General features: G+C 44.9%; 1 protein-coding gene across 6 annotated transcripts in view; it reads left to right on the top strand.

The window, feature by feature from the left end:
* EXOC6B (exocyst complex component 6B) overlaps nucleotides 1–20,591 on the top strand; it is a 307,343-nt gene that overhangs the window by 231,740 nt on the left and 55,012 nt on the right. For all 6 annotated transcript variants that reach the window (XM_075042264.1, XM_075042035.1, XM_075042433.1 and 3 more), the window contains one exon: nucleotides 1,254–1,327. In XM_075042264.1, the coding sequence (XP_074898365.1) occupies nucleotides 1,254–1,327 (74 nt within the window). The remainder of the gene's footprint in view (nucleotides 1–1,253; nucleotides 1,328–20,591) is intronic.

The raw sequence follows: 20,591 nt of genomic DNA, 5'->3' as shown, positions 1-20,591 counted from the left end.
CTTTGTGGAGCTGCAGGAGCTGTTTTGAGGGTTCCTGTATGGTAAAAACCAGAATATTTCGGCAATAATGGGCCATATATAACTTAAAAATCTGTATGTTGGTGTATATTTTCTCTCTTTTCTTCCTTTCTGCCATCACGCTCGGCTGCATCTCAAGAAAACATTTTGTTCCAGCGTGCAGGATCTTCAGTGTCTGCAGGAGCAACAAAATTCAGCCAAAGGCAGAAGCTCCCTCTTGAGTCTTTCATGATGTTGAGTTGTGGCTTCACATTCAGGGCCCCTTGGTGATGAAAAGTTACACGGAGAGTGGAGATAAAACCGTTACTTCTGTAACTAAAGAGGGCAAAAATTAAGTGAAGTTGGGCAAAATCAACCTCAGGCGTATCTTCAACACTTGAATATGTACAGTCGTTGGCTTCATGAGCGCTACCAATGAAAAGCTGGTAAATGGCATGGAAGAGCTAAGGTCCTCTAACGTGGATTTGTTCAAGTACCCCTCAGTGGTTTTAGACTTGGTTTAAATAATGGATTAGAAGAAAAATAAATGACTTAAGTATGACATTTTGGCCAGATTACACTGGAAGGAGGTAAATGTGGCCTTGTAAATATTCTCTTCGCTTTAGAAGCCAATGTTATTCACTTGTCAGATGTCTTCATCCAACATAAATAAATATGCCACATAATGGCCGCGATTCTTCCCATTTGGGGTGACCGTACGCTGGCAATAGCGCACCGTACCAGATAATGCAAATAATCTGCTGCCGAATAATTAATGATGCGGCTGGGCATATTTTTTTGATGAATGCTTATGGAGCCTGGTGACAGGCGTGAAATTAGAAAATTCCTTCAGCGCCCTAAAATATAAATAGCTTTCGGAACTGAAAAGAGTTTCACAGCTGAAGATTTTATTGTGTTGAGAGGAAAAACTTTTCCACCCCCATCCCCCCCTTTCTTCTCGGCGAGTTGTTTGTCCATTCACAAAACAAATACTCTGAAGCCCAGTACGGCTCATGGGAATAAATTTCAGGTCGAATTAGTACAGTTTCCTTGCTGTCAGGACGGTGGAATTAATGGTGTTTTGATGACACGAATTTTGAAGGGCGAACAAAGACGCTGAAGGGAGGGAGACATGACTCCTTAGAAGCGCGGTCCTCCTCTCCCCCAGCCTCTCTTGTCTTCCCTGTCATCCGTCTGCCAATCTCCCTGTCCATGGTTAGTTAAAGGCGCTTTTTATCCTCTTTTCTTTCCCACAGAGTTTGCCAGATCCGGCCCAGTGCCTGGGTTCCAAGGGGACACGCTGCAGTTGGCCTTCATCGACTTGAGACAAGTAAGTCTTTGTGTTTTTGTTTTTTGTTTTTCTTTTAAGATGTGTGACTGAAGACCATCAGGTCTTAAGGAAAGGGAGAGGAGGGGAAACGGCGTCGGCGATTTACGCCAGAGACCTATATTTCCCCCCTCCTCCTCCTCCCTGTGCTCCAAGCCACCTCCTTATTGAGCGCTCTGGGGTCCTGGAGATGGTGGAGGTGAAAAGGGCTGGTGGTACGGGGGTGAGAAAGAAAGCCATGCCTGACCCTGGCCGATGGGGTCCATTGTGCTCCCGTTGGCTTCTGCAGACGCGGCAAAAAGATAACTCGGCGACTCTCCCGGCTGACGCCAAGCAGGTGGTGCTAACAGAGAGAGCAGTGATGCAGAGACCGCCCGCCTCGAGGACTTTTGTTCGCAGATAATGCCCACAGAGGCGTTTTGCGAGGGCGAAGGAATTTGCATTCGGGCTTGTGTGGGGAGGGTATGCCTGTGTGCGCGCGCGTTTGTGTCCCTCTTTGGCTCGGCAGCCCCCCCCTCCCCGGTCCCCTCTTCCGCAGATGGTCCTCAGCCACGAATGACAAAGTGGCTGTTGGGAAGATGATTGGGGAAGGCTCCACCCATTGGTGCCCACCTCTCGAGGGGGCCCCTTTAGAGCCAAGTTGACCATAGCAGGTACTGAGGCATTTGTGGGGCTTGGCAAGCCAATTTAGGGAAAAGGGCCATTCTAGCGAGTCATTTGTTTGGGGTAGAAATGGGCATTATTGATACACTAGGCTGGGGGGAAAACGTGAGGTGGTCCTGTCATCTCTTGGCACTGAAGATGGATGGGTTGGATAGAAAGTCTGAATGAAGTAAGACTCAATGACTGATGCTTCTCTCCTATTAAAACAATCTTTTTTTGTCTGTTAAACCCCCCTGGCTTTGTCCTTCCTGCCATCATGATGCAGTGCCTCTTGTTTTCAGGGTTGACGTAGTTTGCATTCTGAAAACTTTCGGGTGCCGAGGGTATTTCTTAAATCTGCATAATCCCTTGTATCGATGATCTCCTTACCACTGGGACTCTGATGCATGCTGGAGCTGCTTTTAACCCGTAAGGGTTTGAGAACTTCTCTGAATCCAATTGATGCGCAGGGAGCAATCTGTCATCCCATGACATTTCTGCGGAGCAGCAATAAGTTCAATAACGTCGCGATGCCGCGCGTTCGCGTTTCGGACTTGGGCCTGGCAGTAACTGCCAGATTTGTTTGCAAAATGGTCAAAATAGCTACATGGGAAAGGTGTGTGTTATCACTGCTACGCGTTGACACTTTTATCTTCATTAGCTTCTTGGCACTTTATTGACTGCAGTATGCAATGCGCTCGCAGCCTCCTGGGTATAAGGAAATGTGGAGGCTTTGGTCCTTTTCCAAGCACGAAGACATGAATGCAGGGATTTTGAAGAGGAAAGCTGTGGCTGTTTGAAGAATGAAATGCCTTAAAAATGCTCGGTGAGGTTCAGCTGCTCTGAGCCAGTGCATTAGCAGTGAAATGTTTGTACAGTTCATAAGTGCAAAACACAGCCAAATGAATTCAGCTCGGGTGAGGAGAAAGCTGAACAGTAGCCCTCTACAATTCTTCCTGCTCTGTCAAATGGTCGTCTTTGTACACGGCATTTTATTCTTTGTTTTGGAAGGTAGTCCCAACTTTTTTTCTCGCGTTTAAAAATAAAAGCTTTTCTGAATGTTGCGAGGAGAAAGGGGAGATGCTCTGGCCTGTTGAGCTTCAGGTGAGGACAGGCAGTCCTAGATCCTCTGGATAACAGGGGTGCTCGTTGGTGCCAAGTATTGTACAGATAATGGACAATGTCTCATCGTTCCAAGTAGGGAAGAATCCACCTATCACTTATTGAGATTATTGAGATTAATCTTATTGAGATTAGCAATAACGTGCAGAGATAGTTCCCAGCTCCCTTAATCCTGTCGATGACCTAATCCCATTTACACGTAACGTGTCACCAAACTCCGTCTGTGTGAAGCTCCGTTGGCTGCTCAGGGGCCATCACGGCTCCAAAGCTCCCACCACCGTGGTGCTTCTTGTTGGACTGCAGCTCCAGCTGCAGGGCCTGGGAGCACGGGATAGCTGGAAGGGTGGATGGGTGAAGGTAGAGCAAAGAGAGGTCTTTAATTTGTTCTTCAACTTGATTTTAATTTGCTCTTTTTGGACATTGCATTCTTTCTCTTTTAAGCCACTAAATGTTAACACAATATTGACTTAAAGCTATGAACGGGGAGAAAGATACCACCTGAAAGTGTTTGTGTTTCTGGCTGTTTTCCTTCGCCCGGGAAGGAATGCCGGTGTAGCCGGAATGCCGGTGAAAGGGTGTTTCCAACCTGAAATCCAGACAGGCTTCTCAAAATGTTGAAAGTAATTTCAGGTTTATGTTTCAGGTTGGTTTATACTTACCTGGAGCTGTCCTGTCAATTAGTGTGGCTTTGCACGAGCAGGCAGAAGCAGTCTGGCTTGATTACGTAGGGAGCAAAAATGACTGGGCAAAAAATGCGCAAGTAAGTAGGGAGATTAAAGAGATTTCCCCCTCCCTTCCCAATATATTTCAGTACTAGCTGTTACAGAGCAATTGTAGATGAGAGAAAATTTTGAAAGTAATGTGGGATGATTAAGTTTAAGGGAATGACCAAAATTAATTCATAGCATAATGAATTATAAAATGGGAGAAAAATGTAGTGATTTGCTTTGTGTCTTGAATACAGATCCTTGTAGTGGAAAGTAAGCCCTATAAAAATGTCGTTGTCTAGGAGCATGAGAGTTCCTCATTGTTCAGTGCAGCAGACTCAAGTGTAAGATCCCTCTGTACAATGACAGCCTGATTTTCCCCTTGAGCTCAAGCAAATTGGGAGCAATTCCATCACCGTACGGTAGAGGAAGAGTCAAGCCCAGAGAATCAAAATTGCTATTCTGAGCAGACAGTAATTTAAAAAGGGACTTTTCTTCCCATCCTGGGACAATTCTAAACCCATAAATACCTTTAATGAAGTGATAAAGTAAACCAAGTCGCATCTCAAATTCTTCTGTGAGATCCCTTTTATAACAAGGGTCTGACAGCAATACTCAAATATTTAAGGCTTTACAAGGAAGCAATAGTTACCTTTTCCCCTTAAAGTTTAAACTTTGCTCTTACGCACTCAGTGTTATACATTAGAAATCTGAAATAAATTTAGTTCCATAAATAACCTTGCTAAAATTTGAAAGGCGCCTAAATAATTTAGTCTTCTGTATCTTTCTTTAAAAAGTGACTTAGGCGCTTCTGTCCAAATACCATTCAATGTCCAAATACCACTGAAGATCTCCAGGAGCTTTCAAATCAGCCCCAAGCCTGCACATGCAATAAGTTCACTGTTCTCTCCGCAGCTTCTGGCCAGCTGGAAATGTTTTAGCTTTTCATTTTCATGGGTTTATTATAAGAAAGTTAGTTGAAGAGAAAGGTTTTATGTTTGTCTGTGAAGTTGCTGCAATCCACAGCCATGCTGATCTCTCCTAGAAGCCAGATCGACACTCGTGGCTGCCCGCCAAGGAAAATCTGTCTCCAGCACTCAAAGAATTTCATTCTGGGCTCTAGCAAGGGAACGTACTCGATGGATTAGAGCTCCTTACTCTAGGCCTCTCCGTCTGTCCAGTAAATTATAAATTCTGTGTGTTGAATTTCCTCTGCAAGTGCAAACTTCAGCATCGAGGGAGATGTAGAGAAAGGCAGGCAGGAGCCCATCTTGTTGGAGGCACTTGGACATACAAGGGATGAGGACAGGGAAGTTCCACTTTTCTGCTCTATCATTTTTCTGGTTTACTTTACGGTTGTAACTTGACAGTGGTTATGAATTTGAGCATCAGCTCTTCAAACCCCATCACTGAGGTTAAGACAGGCAGGTGATATCACTGGGTGTGGAACAGCTCTTCTCCTTACCACTCGTGCAATAGCAAACATTTTGTGCGTCTTTTTACTGTGTTTGAAAGCCAGTTGTGGTTATTGTGGGTTTGTGTTGGATGCCAGCCAGGTGGGTAATGAGAGGTCTCCCTCTGATGCATTAATTTTTCCCTATTACCTCTGATAGACATGCTTAATAAAAGAGTATTCCCCTCAGGAACACAATTCCCTTCCATCCCTGCTCTGTGCCCTGTTCTTCCCTTCATACAGGTTTCCTCTCTCTTCTGCATTGTTTGCATAGTTACTGGAGGGTTGGGTTTGGTTTTTTTTTTCCATTTAGAAGACATGAAATACAGAGTTAGGCAGGAGCTTTTACCTGTACGAAGCATGTAGTTGTTCTATCTTTGTGTCCATCTTAATTTCCCCCAATGACTTCTGAACTTTCTGGCCCATTTTGGCCATATTTGGTTGGTGGGCTTCAAAGGTATAACAGCCCTACACATTTTTCTGAAAATATGAGCCGATATAGAGGAGAAAAGCTGCAGTGTGAACTCATCCCTTAGGCTCAACCTTGAGAGAGACCCAGGGGGAAATCTGAATTTCTTGGTTCTGTGCTTGGTTTTAAGGAACCACCTGCTCCCTTGTAGGGAATAGCAAACTGTGAGGTTACGTTGAGAGATACAGTAATACTGGCACTTGTGGATATATCCAGCTTAGCTTCTTATCAAAACATCAGATGCTAAATAAGGTTTTTAAAAGTCCATCTGACCTGCTTTAAAAGGACTTGGAGGCTTGGACTTGTACAAGGTGAGCCTGTATCAAGTGAGATGTAGCCCTGTCTCCTACTGCTACCATGTGGTCCAGGGCTTCTGTACCTGCCCTGGGCATGGTGGCCGAGGGGAAACCGTCGCAAATTTGGGCTGAAGGGCCAAGGCCCATGGGTCTGCACCTTGACATGACACTGCAAGGCTCTGGTCACCTCTCTACTCTGTTACCTGAGGCAGTTCGATGGTAGGAAGGTGCAGACAGTCCCTCCAAGAGCTCCGAGGCAGCATCCAGGACATCATGCATTTTTGTTCCCACCAGGCAGGAAGCCCTGCCTTGTTTTTTTTAACTTGTTTTTATATTTTGCAGTTAAATGTGGTTTCCCTGCCCTGCAAAGTCTAATGAGATATGTGAGGAGCAGTGTGAAAACAAGATGTTGGGTGAGCCTCGGAGCCAGTCCTGTGTCTGCTGAGAGAGGGACTGCCAGTGCCATGAGTGTGCAGTGGCGGGGAGAGAGGCTTGTTAGACGTGAAACTGGTTTGGCTTATTTTTCCCCACTTGTTTTTCTGGTAGATGCAACAGAAGTTGAAAATCATATTAGAGGGATGATCAATTAAGTTAACTATCTCGGCGAGATGTCTCCTCTTTACATGTACTTGCTTGCATATTTGAAGCACAGGTTTCTGTCGTAAGAGAAGTTGCAGACAGAGTAGCTGCCGTGTTAATGCTTGGATGCAGTAAGGCAGAGATGAAAAGGTGACTCACGGGTTTCAGCTCATCTGCTTCCTTGCCAGTTGCTATTTTCTCTCTCCGAATTGCTCTGTAGGCTGCCATCCCCCTGGCCCAATACCTTGCCCGTCTTCAGCCTCGCAGCTTGGCTGGTTCTCCCAAACGCCCGTTGCACTGCTCTGGCCAAAGGCAGCAGCATGGGGGATCTACACACAATTTTTTTTTGAGAATCACTCTCGTACGTTTTGGTTTCTGGTCATATTTAGTGCTTAATGCCTTTTGCAAGGAGACTTTTACCATAGGAAGACAACATTTCCATTTTACATCTCACTTAACTTACATTCTCTCCTCTCCTTTTAACTGCATCCCTTTACTCCTGTGTTTACACTTTATTCCGGCCTTGCTTAATAGTGCTTGCTTTAATTATTTAACCGTTGCTACGTGGCCTCTGCCACGTTCTCCTCTCCAGCTCAGCGTTCTGAAGCCCTTCGCTGGCTCTTGAGAGTGGTCCTGCGTGCCCTGCCCGCAGCTGCTTCCCAAGCGGTGTCAAGCAAAATGTTGAATTCTATTAATCTTTCATTGCAAATGTCATCTTCTTGTGCACTAAGGAAACAAGAGGTGTGAAGACACATGTTCCAGTTGCAGCCTTAATTCTTAATTACCCAGTAATGATGGGTTTGAGCTAGTCTTATCATTACCCTTAAATATAGGGTTTTGCTGTTAAGATCGTATCTCCAGGCTGTTAATTACTTTTGTTGCTCCCCTCCGAGTTCCTTCCACTGATTGGTATCTTTTGGATAATGCATCCACCATTATTAATCATGTTCATTATGGTAGTGCCTACAGGCCAACTAATAACTGCCCATTTTGCTGGGTCTTGTGCAAACATGAAGACCTGAAGAGTCTAAACAGATGATGGAGACCAGAAAAGGCAGGCCAAATGCGTCTGACTTGCAGCCGAACACATTACTGCCAATTAAATGGTGTTTTGTTTCCCAACACCCGTGAATGTGATAGATGCTTTTCTAGGCATCCAGAAGCCATAGCCACATCAGCTTCCCAGAACTGGGGATATTATCGCCTTCATCCTCTGTCACACCTCTCTACTTCCATAGACCCAAATTACACTGGTTTTTCTAAGTGCCAGATTGCCTGGGGAAACCAATTTCAAAGCTGTAGTCTGGTGTTAATTTATGGTGGACCTCAGTGGTGTCTGGGCCACTCCAACATCATGCTGAGTTTCCTCTCAAAAGTTATCTGCATGGGGTAATACAATGATTTTTTTAACAGAAAAAAGACTTGTACATTAGCTTTCTCTCTCAAGAAGTGCCTGGATTTGTTTTCTAAATCCATATTTGGAATGAAATTACCTTTGAAAATGTTTGCTGTAATCACTTGGTGGAAAATAACAGTTTGTGTAAAGTCAGATTTATTAAGGCCCATTTAAAACCTTATGAATTTCATGTACTCGTATTGTATGAGTCGTCTACTTTTCGGAAGGTGGAGCTGGGCATAGCCTTCAGTTCAGGTTAGAAGCCTGCTACAGTGAGAACACGGTACCCGTTTCACCCGTGAACAAGGTGTGCCCAAGGCCCTCAACATCTGGAGATTACATGAGGGTGTGGGACCTATTTCCATGTCACCCCTTGGGCTTCAAATGCCTTTTAGATTTCCATTAGTCAAGGTATATAGGTGTCTTGATCCATCTGTCTCCCACCTTGTGTCTCCCTAGGAAACTTGGAAGAAATAGAAAGATAAGAATGGAGGGAATGACTTTAAAAAAACCCAACCAAAATTAACAAAGAAAACCCCACAGATGTTTAACAAGGGGCCTTTTTTGCCTTATTTCATGCTCTTAATATCACCTGATCCTTCTGCCTTGAGGTTAGCACCATCCATTTTAAACACTGTTAGTAACATCAGAGCAAGGTGCTTTTTCTTTGCTGGAAACCTTTTGGACCATGATTAAAAGCTGTCTCAGTTATGACACATCTAAGAAGTAGCAAGAGATGGTTTGCAAGGTGTGTTGGAACCTCCTAAAGGTCAGGTTGGACTCCCAACGCATGGGTGTCCATGCTCTTCCAGGCATCCCGTGCCTCTGGTGGTGCTCAGCCTACCCAGGGTACTCATTGGGAAAGGTGCTCCATGTTGGACACCCATCATGGATGACAAATAGAGGCATTTTTTTCTCCACTCTGATGCATCTTTATGTGAATGCCCATGTAACTGTGCTCAGACATGGATTGTTGGGCAGACATTGCCCAGGGAGCCGTGCAGGAATGCCCTGGTCTGCGGCTAACCCAGTGCACCAGGAAGGACATTCTAGGGTCTTGGCCAAACCACTGTGTTTCTTGCTTGTTAGGCTCAGGGTACATTTTTTTTTTTAGTGCCCCAAACCCAACAGTGTTTGAAAAGGGCACATTAAGTAGTTTATTTATTTTTAAATCAGTGTTAACTGTCTGACTCACAAAGGAAGGATGCTTCAAAGTTTGTGCTGAAAATCCAAGCTGCTGCTCGCTGTGCTCTGCAGAAAGCGGATGGGAGAGGGAAAGGCACATAAAGGCATGAGCTCAGAGCAGATTTAGAGCCTTAACTCTGATTTTTCTTGCTTTGGTGGGTTTAAGCTAGTCTTAGTGTTACTTTAAACACAGCCTTTTGTAGTTCAATTATATTAAAATCACACCGATCCCTAGTCTGTTCAGCTGCTGGGACTCGGTCAGAATCCATCACTCTTGATCCAGGAAGGATGTATTGGCATGGTGAGGAATTAAAAGTGCCTGGATGCACCCTGGAGCCTTCAAACAAAAAAAATCAAGAGTGCAAACATATTCTGTTAGCACTTCTTTTACACGGAGAGCGCTGCCTGGGTTTCTTTCGTTAGGGCATGGCAATGGAAATTGTGGAGACTGTCGACACTTTCAGACTGGAACAATAAAAACAAACAAACAGTCAAATCCTCTTTCATTGGGAGATTTTTGGGCTAGACAAAAGAAAAAAAGTGAGGAAATGAGGAATTTGAAAGCAACAAATAGACTTTTCTACCTCGTGGTTGGCTGTTAAATTCCTCGAGACGTCATGTAAACAGTGCGCGGGGCTTGTTTGGATGTTGAAATCAGAAGATGGTGGGGTGGGAGATACTTGTTCTCAAATTAGTTGGTCCTTTAGGCTGACCCTTGGGGTTTGCTCAGGAGCAACTGGCCTTTTCGCCCTGTGGCCACCCCCAGGTCTGGGATTTGGTCCCATACACCCCACGCCGCTGTGTCCGTCTGCTGAAGTTAACACAGCAGTTACATTTTTCTTTTCAAGGCTGTGTGCTGATGGATCATGCGATCACTTATTATTCCTTTCTCTTGTTTTCACCTATAGTTTATGGTAAAACAAGCAGTGCAGCCTCTCAGATGGGACTCCATGAAGAACCTCAGCAAAAGGGGACCTTGCACTGGAACGGGAACACGTTTCAGTTGGGTTTTATTCCTCTAAGACTCAACTGTAGAGCCTGCCCCCTCCTGAGCACCCTCAGCTCTGGCTGCTCGTGGTCCATCCACCCCGGAGCAGGTTGCTGTTACTTCAGGCGTCTGCCGCGGGGCATGAACAGCAGGAGCTGGTCCGTGCTGGTGGGAGGAGAGATCTCCTCCCCGCTGTGCCCTCTAATTGCAGGAGGCTGTGAGACAGTCATCCAAGCGGGGAAACGGACACCGCTGGAGTTATAAGGCCCACTTTCACCTTTAACCTGCTGATTGAGGCAGGATTGATGGGGAATAGAGAGGGCCAGAGGTGGTTGCCCTTCACCTCAACATCCCCGCCTGTGAAACCAAATCCACTCCACCAGTCTGTGTGTGCTCGGGAGCTGTCACTCTCCGGCTTGCGAGGACGAGCCGTCCATAAAGAAGCCTTTATGGAAATGCCTTTCATGACATCCTAGCTTCACCTTGTGAAATGTGGGGTTTTTTTTCCCCGAGTGCTCCTGTTGCTGCTGTGAAAGTGAAGAGTCGGTCCGCTCAGCTGCTGGGTCTCCCTGGAGCGCGTCAGCTGGACCTCGGTGGGTGGTAAAGTCAGTTTTGCAGAGCAGTCTTGTCTTTGAAGCCGTAGGGAAACAGTATCCCGATGCATCCGTGTAATTCCTCTCCTTGGGATTTCTCAAGTGCAGCTAGATCGCTGGGTTGTCATTTCAGAGCAAGGAAACGTTAGCTCTTGGAAAGCCTATTGTGATATTTTGCCAGTCAAGCAGTTAGCTTTCTGAAATAACACACGCACATCAAAAAGCCACCAGTGGTGTGATGAACATCTGGGGAAAGTAGGCAGGGCAGGACCAGTGGTGCTTTTATTCATCAAGGTGACTTCAATTGCAAGGCAGTTGTTTGAGAAGCCTTCAGTACCCCCTATCCCTTGGGAACGAGCTATTAATTGGCTCTTAGACAACCGGTCCCAGAGCCGTCTGTTGTCAGACTCTCCCATTGATTTTTTTTTTCCATTTGATTTAAAGAGTGCACATATTGACTAGCATTTATGTAGTGCCATACACGTGGATTAAGAGGTTTATAAATGTGATCAGGTTTTTGACAAAAGGCAGGTGACTGATGTGTAAGAGCCCTAAGAAGACAGAGGAGAGGGAACTTGACCTCGTCATGCTTCAAGCTGAAGCAGTGGAGAGCGGGTGCGGGAATGACAGCGGTACTGGAGCTTTCGAAGAAACCAGCAGAAAGGAGATGTGTCCTCCAAATAAATTGAGAGTCAAGATCGCAGGATTGTGTTTTAAGATGAGTTTCATATTATATTTCAGCCAACGATTCCTTCGTGAAGCTCGGTCATTTGAGGTTAATGTGCTGTGCATCTCGCACAAAAGCATCGGTCCTTCACAGTTGTCATTTTTATTGATGAATTGACAGCAAGGTGGCACTATATAGCAAGGAACATTACAGTATGATTTATTTCAACTTTGCTATTAGTTCTCCCCCATCCCATGATAAAAATAGTAATTTGCATTCCTATAAGTTCTGTTGATTCCAGGGCATGTGTGTTTGTTTTTAAACACAATACAATAGCTGTTGCTGTTAGATGTCTAAATGGGTTATTTTCTAGGTTGGTTCTATTAGGAGAGTTTACAGATTGATCTGGTGATAGTGGGAAGTTTTGTGCTCTTGCTCTAAATTGGTGCTTCAGTGTTTAAGTGCAGTTTTCCTCTAGAAAAGAAGGGGAGTGGTACAGGTGTCTAAATGTGGATGTCTGCTGCTGTCGTAGAAGCCTGGAGATATCCTAGATGTCCACAAGAGACAGGTAGATAGGACACAGGCATTCAAGAGACTTGTGCTTTGCTGGAGTAGCAGCTGGTACATGCCATTAGCTGCCTAAAATGGCATCAGATACCTCTCTTTAGGACCTGAACTGCTCTGTGTGACTGATGGTCGGTTTATTAGGAGTATGTCAACATCTGTTGTAGTGACAAAATCGTGCTTTGAGGTAACAGCTCTGCTGCTAGTAGAAGTAATGGAAGATGAGGTGGATTTTGTTCTAGCCCATGGCCAGTTGTGTTCCAGGTGTATGTGCTAATGCAGTTTCAGGTTCTATTCTTAAATGAACCTATGCAATTTCAAGGAGCCAGGAGTTGGGAACATGGTCTCCAAAGTGTTAAAGTGAACAAACCAGCAATATCCTTGGTTGACTTTCTAGCTTTCAGGTTGACTTTGCATTCCTGCCCATTAGTAAAATGAACACTTAATCCTAGAAACCTAACAAACGTCACCAAAGCACCAGAGATTTAACAAGCATTAGAAATCCAGTATGCAATTTTGACTAAATATTAGAATAAGTATCCTTATTATTACCTATTTTTATATGTATCCAAAACAACGTGTGACTTCAAGGTGGTATGTGAGATCAGCAGAGTGCTAAGAGGGCTCTGTGTGCTACAATATATAGGGAGGAAGGGAGCAATTAGGCTAATGGTCTTTAATTGATAAAGATCAAGGTGGTTTGACCACCAGTGCAGAGGAGTGGCAGTTTGCTGCTGTGGGCCTTGTTGGAGGAACTGGCTGAAGGTGAAACCAGTGTAACACACACAGATTTTGCACCTGGACCTAAGAGCAGGTATGAAGACTGAACAAAGTGAGGATGGGTTCCTTCTGGGCCAGGAGGACCTCCTGAACTTTCAGGACTGTCCAGGCAATGCAGAGGAGAGTAAAGGATGGTGAGAGGAACAGTACATCTGTGTGTGTGGCAATGGAAGTGGCCTACCGAGAAGTTTCTGCTTTGCAGGAGACTGTTGATTGTGCTCTTTACCAGTTCACAGTGCATCACAAGTTGCTTGCAGTAACGCCTGAGATGAGGTGAAGCCAAGTGGTTGAACTCCATTTTCCTGGCTCAGCCCTTTATCCAGTGAGAGAGGTTGATGTATCTCCAAGGATTATTGAGGTTCCAGCTGAGATGAGCTTTTCTCTGGCAATGGTTGTGGCATCCCTAAGGCTTCTGATGGGTCCAAGCAGAAAATGTGCATCTCACTTGGCTCAGTTCAGGTTAAGCAATGGAAGAACCACGAAGCCTTCTCCTCCACCTCCCACTCCCTTTGGATTGCTAATGGCAAGATGCGAACACCGTTCAGACCACGTATCTACAAAGCCTTCTGCAGGACGCCCTTCCAACACACGCAGAGAGGGTGCCTGATGCCCCTCTTGTCAAAAAAACATGTGTTTTGTAAAGGCTTTGAACCTTTGACTCTTTCACACCGAAAAAAAGAAACGCCTGGCTGCTTCCCGCAGGGGTAAGTAGTGGGGTGGTTTCCACCGTGGGCTACGTCTTCCTGTGCTTGCAGACAGGTCCACCCCAGAAGTGGGGGAAGGGAAGCATATGACTCCAGACAGTGTTTATTATATTTAACTGTAATCCGTTCATTTAGTGCCTGTTATTACTGGATGCTTTGACATGTTCTTAGACACCGTGTCTGCTTTGGTGGGGCTGTTTCGAGATGCCAGACAGGTTTCTGCTGCAAAGACCCATCACCAGCTTACGGTGTGTTTTCACATGGTTCTCTTGGATAATCCCTCACTCTTTCTAATAAATCTAACAAACCACACAAAATGCAGCATTTATTCAGGTCATGTGCTCATGCATATTAATCTCTCCAGCCAGCTTCTCCTTCATTCATTTAAATTCTCCTCTATCAGGCCCCGCCGAAGGCGGTTCCCTGGGGGATGTATTTCGTGTAACAGCTAGCTGGCGTCAAGTCTCGTGGATCGATACTGTGCATGCTTTCAGCGTTTAAATTACCACCATGGTCTGTTGGTCTTGGCTTAGGCAAAAGAATCCCGGTGATGAAATGACACTCGATCTGGAGTTTGCCAGATAGTGTAAACAAGCACATTAGTTGGACCGGATAGGCATGATAATTGCAGAGTGAAGCTGTTGCTTGAATGGATCCATTAAAGTCGGCTTCAGGGAGCTGCATCATCCTTATAGATTGCTGCAAAGAAAGGACCGAAAGCAAATAGTTGTGGCTGGAGGATTTTGCTGCAGAAGAGTCAAGCACCAAATTTATTCTTAATTCTTTGTTGCTGAGCTTGTGTCGCTTGCTTGGTGCGATTTGGGATGTTGGATCGCTTGGGGATCCTCTTCTTTTGTGCTTTCTGCTGTAGGAGAGCTGTGGTTAAGTGGGGTTATGTAGCTGTTGCTATTGAGCAACGGCACGCTGCAGAAAATGGGTAGAGTTTTAAGTCCTTCTATTCCAGGCCTCAAGTCCCTCATTGATCCTATTGGAGAGGAGAAGCATCCACCTTCTTTCTTCTCCAGAACAGTTCTGACTGTTTGCAGAGGGCGGGGGTGAACTTTTTACTTGCTTTAAGAATTTTCATGCTTCGGAGCCAAGTGAGTACCAGAAATACTGCCATTTGGAGAGGAGAGCCGTGGGAAAAGCAGCGCATGGCATGGATTTGGAAAGGTCTGCCAGAGGAGCAATGGGGAAATCCTGGTGTTTATTCCCTGATACCCACTCACATTGGTTGAGAAACAGCTCTGTCATGGGGAAGAAGGTTTTCAGGAGATGTGTGAGTTATTTTGACTGAAGTTTGAGAATTCAGCTGTAAGAATATATTCACAGTTTTAAGAGCTGTGGACCAGCTCTGACATACAAAAAAAATAAATACTGTAATACTAGATGTTAGCTGGCCCAACTTTGTTGACCCAACTTGTGCTCGCTGGGTAATCTGTTGGGATGGTGATGGTTGGATTCTGTGCGTCACCAAGTGCCTTCATCTTGCTTGAGCAAATCCTGAGTTCATTAAATCGGGTAATTTAGCTCTGTGACTTGGTTCTTGTCTTTTTTGATTAATCGTTCAGCTGTGGTGGTTGGCCAGTCAGAAGTTTGGGCCATGGCTTGGTTTGATCAGATGTAGACATTGCCGAGCTTTCATTTCTGGTGCATAGTTGGGAGTTTTGTGTCATTTGGGATGAGACCTCTTGTGAGCAGCAGATTTGTTTAATTTCTGTGATTTCTTTCTTTTTTTTTTTTTTTTTTTTTTTTTTTTTTTTTTTTGTCGCTTCCCATGAACTGTCTGGTTCTGTCTCCTCTGGTGGGTACTGGGCTGGGTGGGGCTGGGAGTTCCTGGCATTGGAAATTCAGGTTGTCCTGGGTGGATGCATGTGTCTTTGAATTTAATTTAAAGTGTGTGTATGTTTTGAGCATGGGCTGGAGCACCCTGATATGCTGAATATCATAAATAAAAAAAAAAAGTCTGGCTTTTGTATTACACGGTGTCAGACAGACAGAGAAGGAGCAGTATAGGTGTGTACCACGCTGAGACTCACTTGGCATCTCCCCATCCTCCTGTTCACAGCAGTCGCATCTGCCCAAGTGGAAGAGTAAATACTCCGATCTAATCACGTTAAATGTTCCAGAGTGTAATACCTTAATTTGGTTGCTGACATGAGGGCTGATGGGGAAATGATGTGGTAATCAGGAATGACAGCGATGGTAGATAGGAATCTTTTGTTTCAAAGATTAAGGGAACCTGAGTAGATAGTCTTGTCGGGTGTGTCCCGTAACCAGAAATAGTCCTCACATGCTGACTCAGAGCACAAAGGCACTCATGAAAGTTGAGTCTTTCTGCAAATGGCTTGACTTGCTCTCGTCTGAACCTCTGGAAGATCCAGTCCAAGGTCAGAGACATCTGTGGTTGTACGCAATGATCTTAAAGGTCTTTTCCAACCTGAATGATTCCATGATTTTATGATTCTATGTGGTATTAAGTTGTTGTGAGTACACTATAAAGAAAAAGGCAACAAAAAAATATAATGCATCTTTTCTTCTTTTTTGTGGCAACTTGGAAGCGAAGCGTACGAAGTCTGTTATTGCTCTGCTCCCCTTAATGTTTAAAATCTGGAGGGGGGAGGGAATCCTCCCTGGAATGCACACCCTATGCGGAATTGCTTTTCAAAAGTGTTTGAAAACAATCGCTTCTGCAGGAGTAGGAGCTAATTTGAACAGCCAGTTCTGTCCTTGAGATGTACATTCCAGGGTGCCAGAGGAAAATAGCAGGCTGGAATTTGCTTCATGTTTGAGGTTAGTTTGAAAAGAGTCCGGTGCTTTTATTGAGAGTGGTTTTATATAGCAGCTCTCAGTGGAAACAGTTTGTCTTTTATATTTTTAGGTTAAGGGATTTCTTTAAGGTCAACCTGAGTTCACGCAATTTTCTCTTCTGCCTTGATGGAGGTAGGCATTATTATTTGAAATGACTGGGGTCCAAACTTGCTGTATAACCTCTTGGGCACGTTATTCTATATGGTTGTGGAAGCAGGTTGATGAAATGAATGTGCACATGTCATTTCCCAGTTTGTGGAAAAATGCTGCTTCCATTTTATCCCCTCGAATGGGTGGAAGTTTTCTGTGAGCATCACCTCGTGTCGCAGATGCTCGTTGCCTTGAAGAGGAACTTTGCTCATGGACTTAATTGCAGATTTTGTAATTTAGGGCATTTAATTATCCCTCTGCCTTTCAGCCTTGCAGCTTTCTCCAAAGGGCTCTTAATAGAAGGCAGAGGAGGCCTCCAGCACAAATTTATCTCCAGTAGCATATTTTTCCTATAGATTATCCTTTAATATACATGACGAGAATATTCTGCTTTCATAAAGAGATAGTACAGTGTGTGTGAGGCTGTATGCATAAATATATATGAAGTTACAAAGTTTTCCAAGAGGAAAAGATGATGTAATGGACTGTGGAAATAACATTTTTTTATTCTTTCTCTCATCCGATCACACTTAACGATATAAATAGTGGAAAAAGGCATAAACCCATTGAAATGTAAACCACTCCGGTAAAGCTCCCCCATCGCTGCGTGCTGGGTTCAGGCAGCAGGCGGCATCCATCGGTGGTTTCCAGCACATTAGCGGCAACGTGTGGAGCCATCTGTCACGGCTTGGAGGTGTCGAACCGATTCAGCAGTTCATTAGGCAAGGCCAGAAGAAAAAAAATAGTCTAGAAAATCAGCGTATAGATGTGAGAAGGGGAGACTGAAGAGCTGGAGAAAGCACGTTCTGTGCAACGCTGTAATTTACTGGGTCATTTGCCATCGCACCCTGTTGGGGGGTCAGGACAGCTCGTTTCCCAGCTGTGCAAAGGGATTTGGAGTTGTCCGCAGTAGATTAAGGCATGGTCAACAGCAGCACCAGTGCTTTGATGGGTGGCACCTGTGCTCTCCAAACCCACCCTCAGACATGACCCAGCACCATGCTTGGGAGGTACCGTCCTGGTAGACACCTCTCAGCTTGGATTAAGTTCAAACGAGAGCTCCAGATCATGGTGGTTGCCGTTTTCAGAGCTGAGTTTCAGTTTTAAATGATTTCTTCTAACAGAGTTGTTTGCTAGTGGGGTGAGTTGAAAGAACAAACGCTTGCTTTGGTCTCTGCAGCTGCCGAGGTGGCACCTGGCTGCTCACGGTGCAGCGTCTGCAGCGCAGGTCTGCTCTGGGGGAACCTCCACGGACCCTCTGGAGGTGTTTGCAGAAGGAGTTTCTAAGCCTGAGCTGTCAAGCCATCCATGGCCACTTACAGAACAGCAGGGCTTCGTTGGTTTGCGTTTTCCAGCAGCCTTACTCTGGCTGGTGTGCAGGATCTGGTCTTTATCTTTCCACCTTTTCATTCCCTGTTGGAAGCTGGGCATTGCCTTGGTAATGGTGGGTACAGCTGGCCAAGCAGCTCCATGCAGCATATGCAGGACTTTGTTTTTAGGGCAGCTGAAGCTCTGCCTTCATCTCCTTGCCTTGTTATTAAACCCTTTTTAAAGAAGTCCAACTCTGGATAATGCAAGCTTTTTGTTTCTATTTGGTCCTTGCATTGTCTGAATGGATTTCTTCTCTTCTGGTATGTTCAAAGACCAACTTCTGTATCTTCATAGGCTGCATTGCCACAGTCACTACAGGGGTAGCAACGTGAACTGGGAATATTTTGGTTTAATTTTATCGTTTCTCCTCCTCGGCCTGTCTGTTTGTAGGTCTGTGTCTTGGCTCTAATGCTTCACTTACCGCTTAGCTGCACTCAGGCACCCAACAGCGTGCTTGAAGGGAAACCTCACGCTCTGCAGTTACACTGGGATTTGAGATGTACTTGTTTGACTCAAATTATCGACTGACACTGTATTGATTGGCTTTATTTCTAAGTGGGCATCACACAGATGCAGTACCTACCAATTTACTGTACAAGCTGTGTTGTGTTTTGAACATGAGAGTTCCATCAGGGAGTACCTTTCTGTGCATTTGGAAACTGTGAAGCAAGTCCCACCATTGTAAAATGTGTGGGAATAATGTCAGTTATTGCTTTCTCTGAAGTAGCCTAGTCTGTACACAACTTGCAGACCTTATCCCCAAGCGAGGGATGGACAAGGAAGGGGAAGAAGATTCCTGCATGGGTTTTGTTTCTTGGCGCCTCATGTTCAGGTGAAGAGCAAGGGGAAACTTTGATTTCTCCTGCCCCTATGGGGTGGGGGGATTCCCACCTGTGCCAGCTGGAGCACGGAGCTTGGGGTGAGGGGATGTTCAAGTTGCAGGTCTGAACAGAGGAGTGCAGTGAGTTAATGCAGAAACTGAGTCTTGAATTAAACTTTGGGGTTGCTGATGTCCCATTAAAGGCCAATTTGAAGGATGCCTGCAAAGTGTTTGTATAGCCATTCTACAAGGCAAAAACTGTTTAGATACAGTGCCAAGGTTGGAAAGCTAATTTTTATTTTTCTATTGGATCTGTTTGCAGAGTTTACATAATTTAGTATGGTTAAATAAGCACTTTAATACTCTTTTAATCAGAATCTATGACCTCCTCCAGCAGTGGAAGGTGCATGAGAGACCCCAGCAAGGGCACTGCAGCCCCAAGCAGGAGCAGCGTGTTCCCTTTTAGCTGTGTTCTGTGGAACAGATGGAAATGCAGGTTTCTTCAGAAATTTCTTCAGAAATGCATTTCTGAAGGTTTTTCTCATCTCTGGGGAAGCCTGGATGTGGTGATAGCGAGCAAGATTAATGGTAGACTTGGAGTCTTTGCTTAAAGATGGAGAGCCTGAATAGACAACCCAGTTGGATATTTTTCAAATGAAGCCATGGTAAGTTTGCTTAAGTCTTGGGCAGGATCTGGCCCTTACAGAGTAATTAAATTCTTGGTGGCTTCTCACAGCTATGTTTAGCTACACTTGACAGGAAAGTTGCCGTGCTAGTTGGGAGCACTGGTATATTCTCCTCATTCTAGGCAGATTCTGATACCTCTCTGCATGCAGACATATACCTCTGTATATACATATTTTCTTTTGTCTTTTTTATCACTCTCTTCCCCACAAAGGTCTCCTTTGTTTACTCTGTCCTTCTCATACCAATTTTGTTCCTTCCCATTTGTTTTCCTTGGTGTTTCCTGAAAAACAGTAGGGAAACAGATTCAGATATTCAATGAGCTGTCTTAAGGTAGGATATTTAAAAAAACTCTTATTTCTTTGGAAAAAAATACTCCAGAACTTGACCATGTAGTGCAGAAGAGTATTGGCTAGAAGGGACCCTTGGGTGTCTCTGCCCCAACCTCTACTGTCCAGAATAGGGCTCATACCAAACATAGACCGGGTTGGTCAGGACCTTGTCCAGAGGCTCTCCAACCTCTTTGGACCCTTTTCCCACTGGGGAATGTTTGGGTTTTTTCCTTGTATGCCATTGTGATTTCTCTTGTTGCAACCTGTGCCGCTGTTTCTTGTTCTCTTGCTGGTCACTTCAAGAAGGCTCTGGTTCTTTTTTCTCTGTAGCTGCCTTTTAGGTTGGTAGGTACTAAAGTTATTAACCTCATAACCCTCAGCTTTTAGTTTGGGACCAGTGTAGTCCTGAAAATATAAATGTTTTTAAAAATATTTTTAAATTTATTTTTACTTTAAACGAAACTAGTGGAAAGTTGAAAGAATTAGAGAACTCTTTCTGGGAGGAAACCACCCGCCCAGATGTCACAGAAGAATGGGATTCATCTGCCCTTCGCTTTCTGGGTCATTTTGAGGATTATCGTTGGCTTTGATTTAAAAAGATTTGGGAAATCATTGTAGCACTGCTGGCTGGCCAGCCTTTTCCTCCTTGGCTTGAGTATTCCGGTGTTTCAGGATGAACCTCCACCTGGTTTACAAGTCCAAAAACCTTGAAAAGTAAATTATCAGTGTTTCTGATAATTACATCTCTAAAGCAGAGACTGCCTATCTCCCGGCATCCCATCACTCCTCTTCCTTGGAGGTTCCCGAAACTCTGAACTCAGCCCCGGCAGCCCCGCTGGGATGAAAACTGAATCATGGCGCAGGAAAGTCCCGCTGTTCGATTCACAGGAGTTGTTCACACGAGCAAAGCGCTGGCCCAAAGGCTTTGCCAAAGCCACTAATAGGATCCAGGTT

This window comes from Buteo buteo, chromosome 1 (genome assembly GCF_964188355.1).
Source record: "Buteo buteo chromosome 1, bButBut1.hap1.1, whole genome shotgun sequence".
Classification (NCBI taxonomy): Eukaryota; Metazoa; Chordata; class Aves; order Accipitriformes; family Accipitridae; genus Buteo; species Buteo buteo.
The sequence above is the reverse complement of the archived record's forward strand: the minus strand, read 5'-3'. Positions and strand labels throughout refer to the sequence as shown.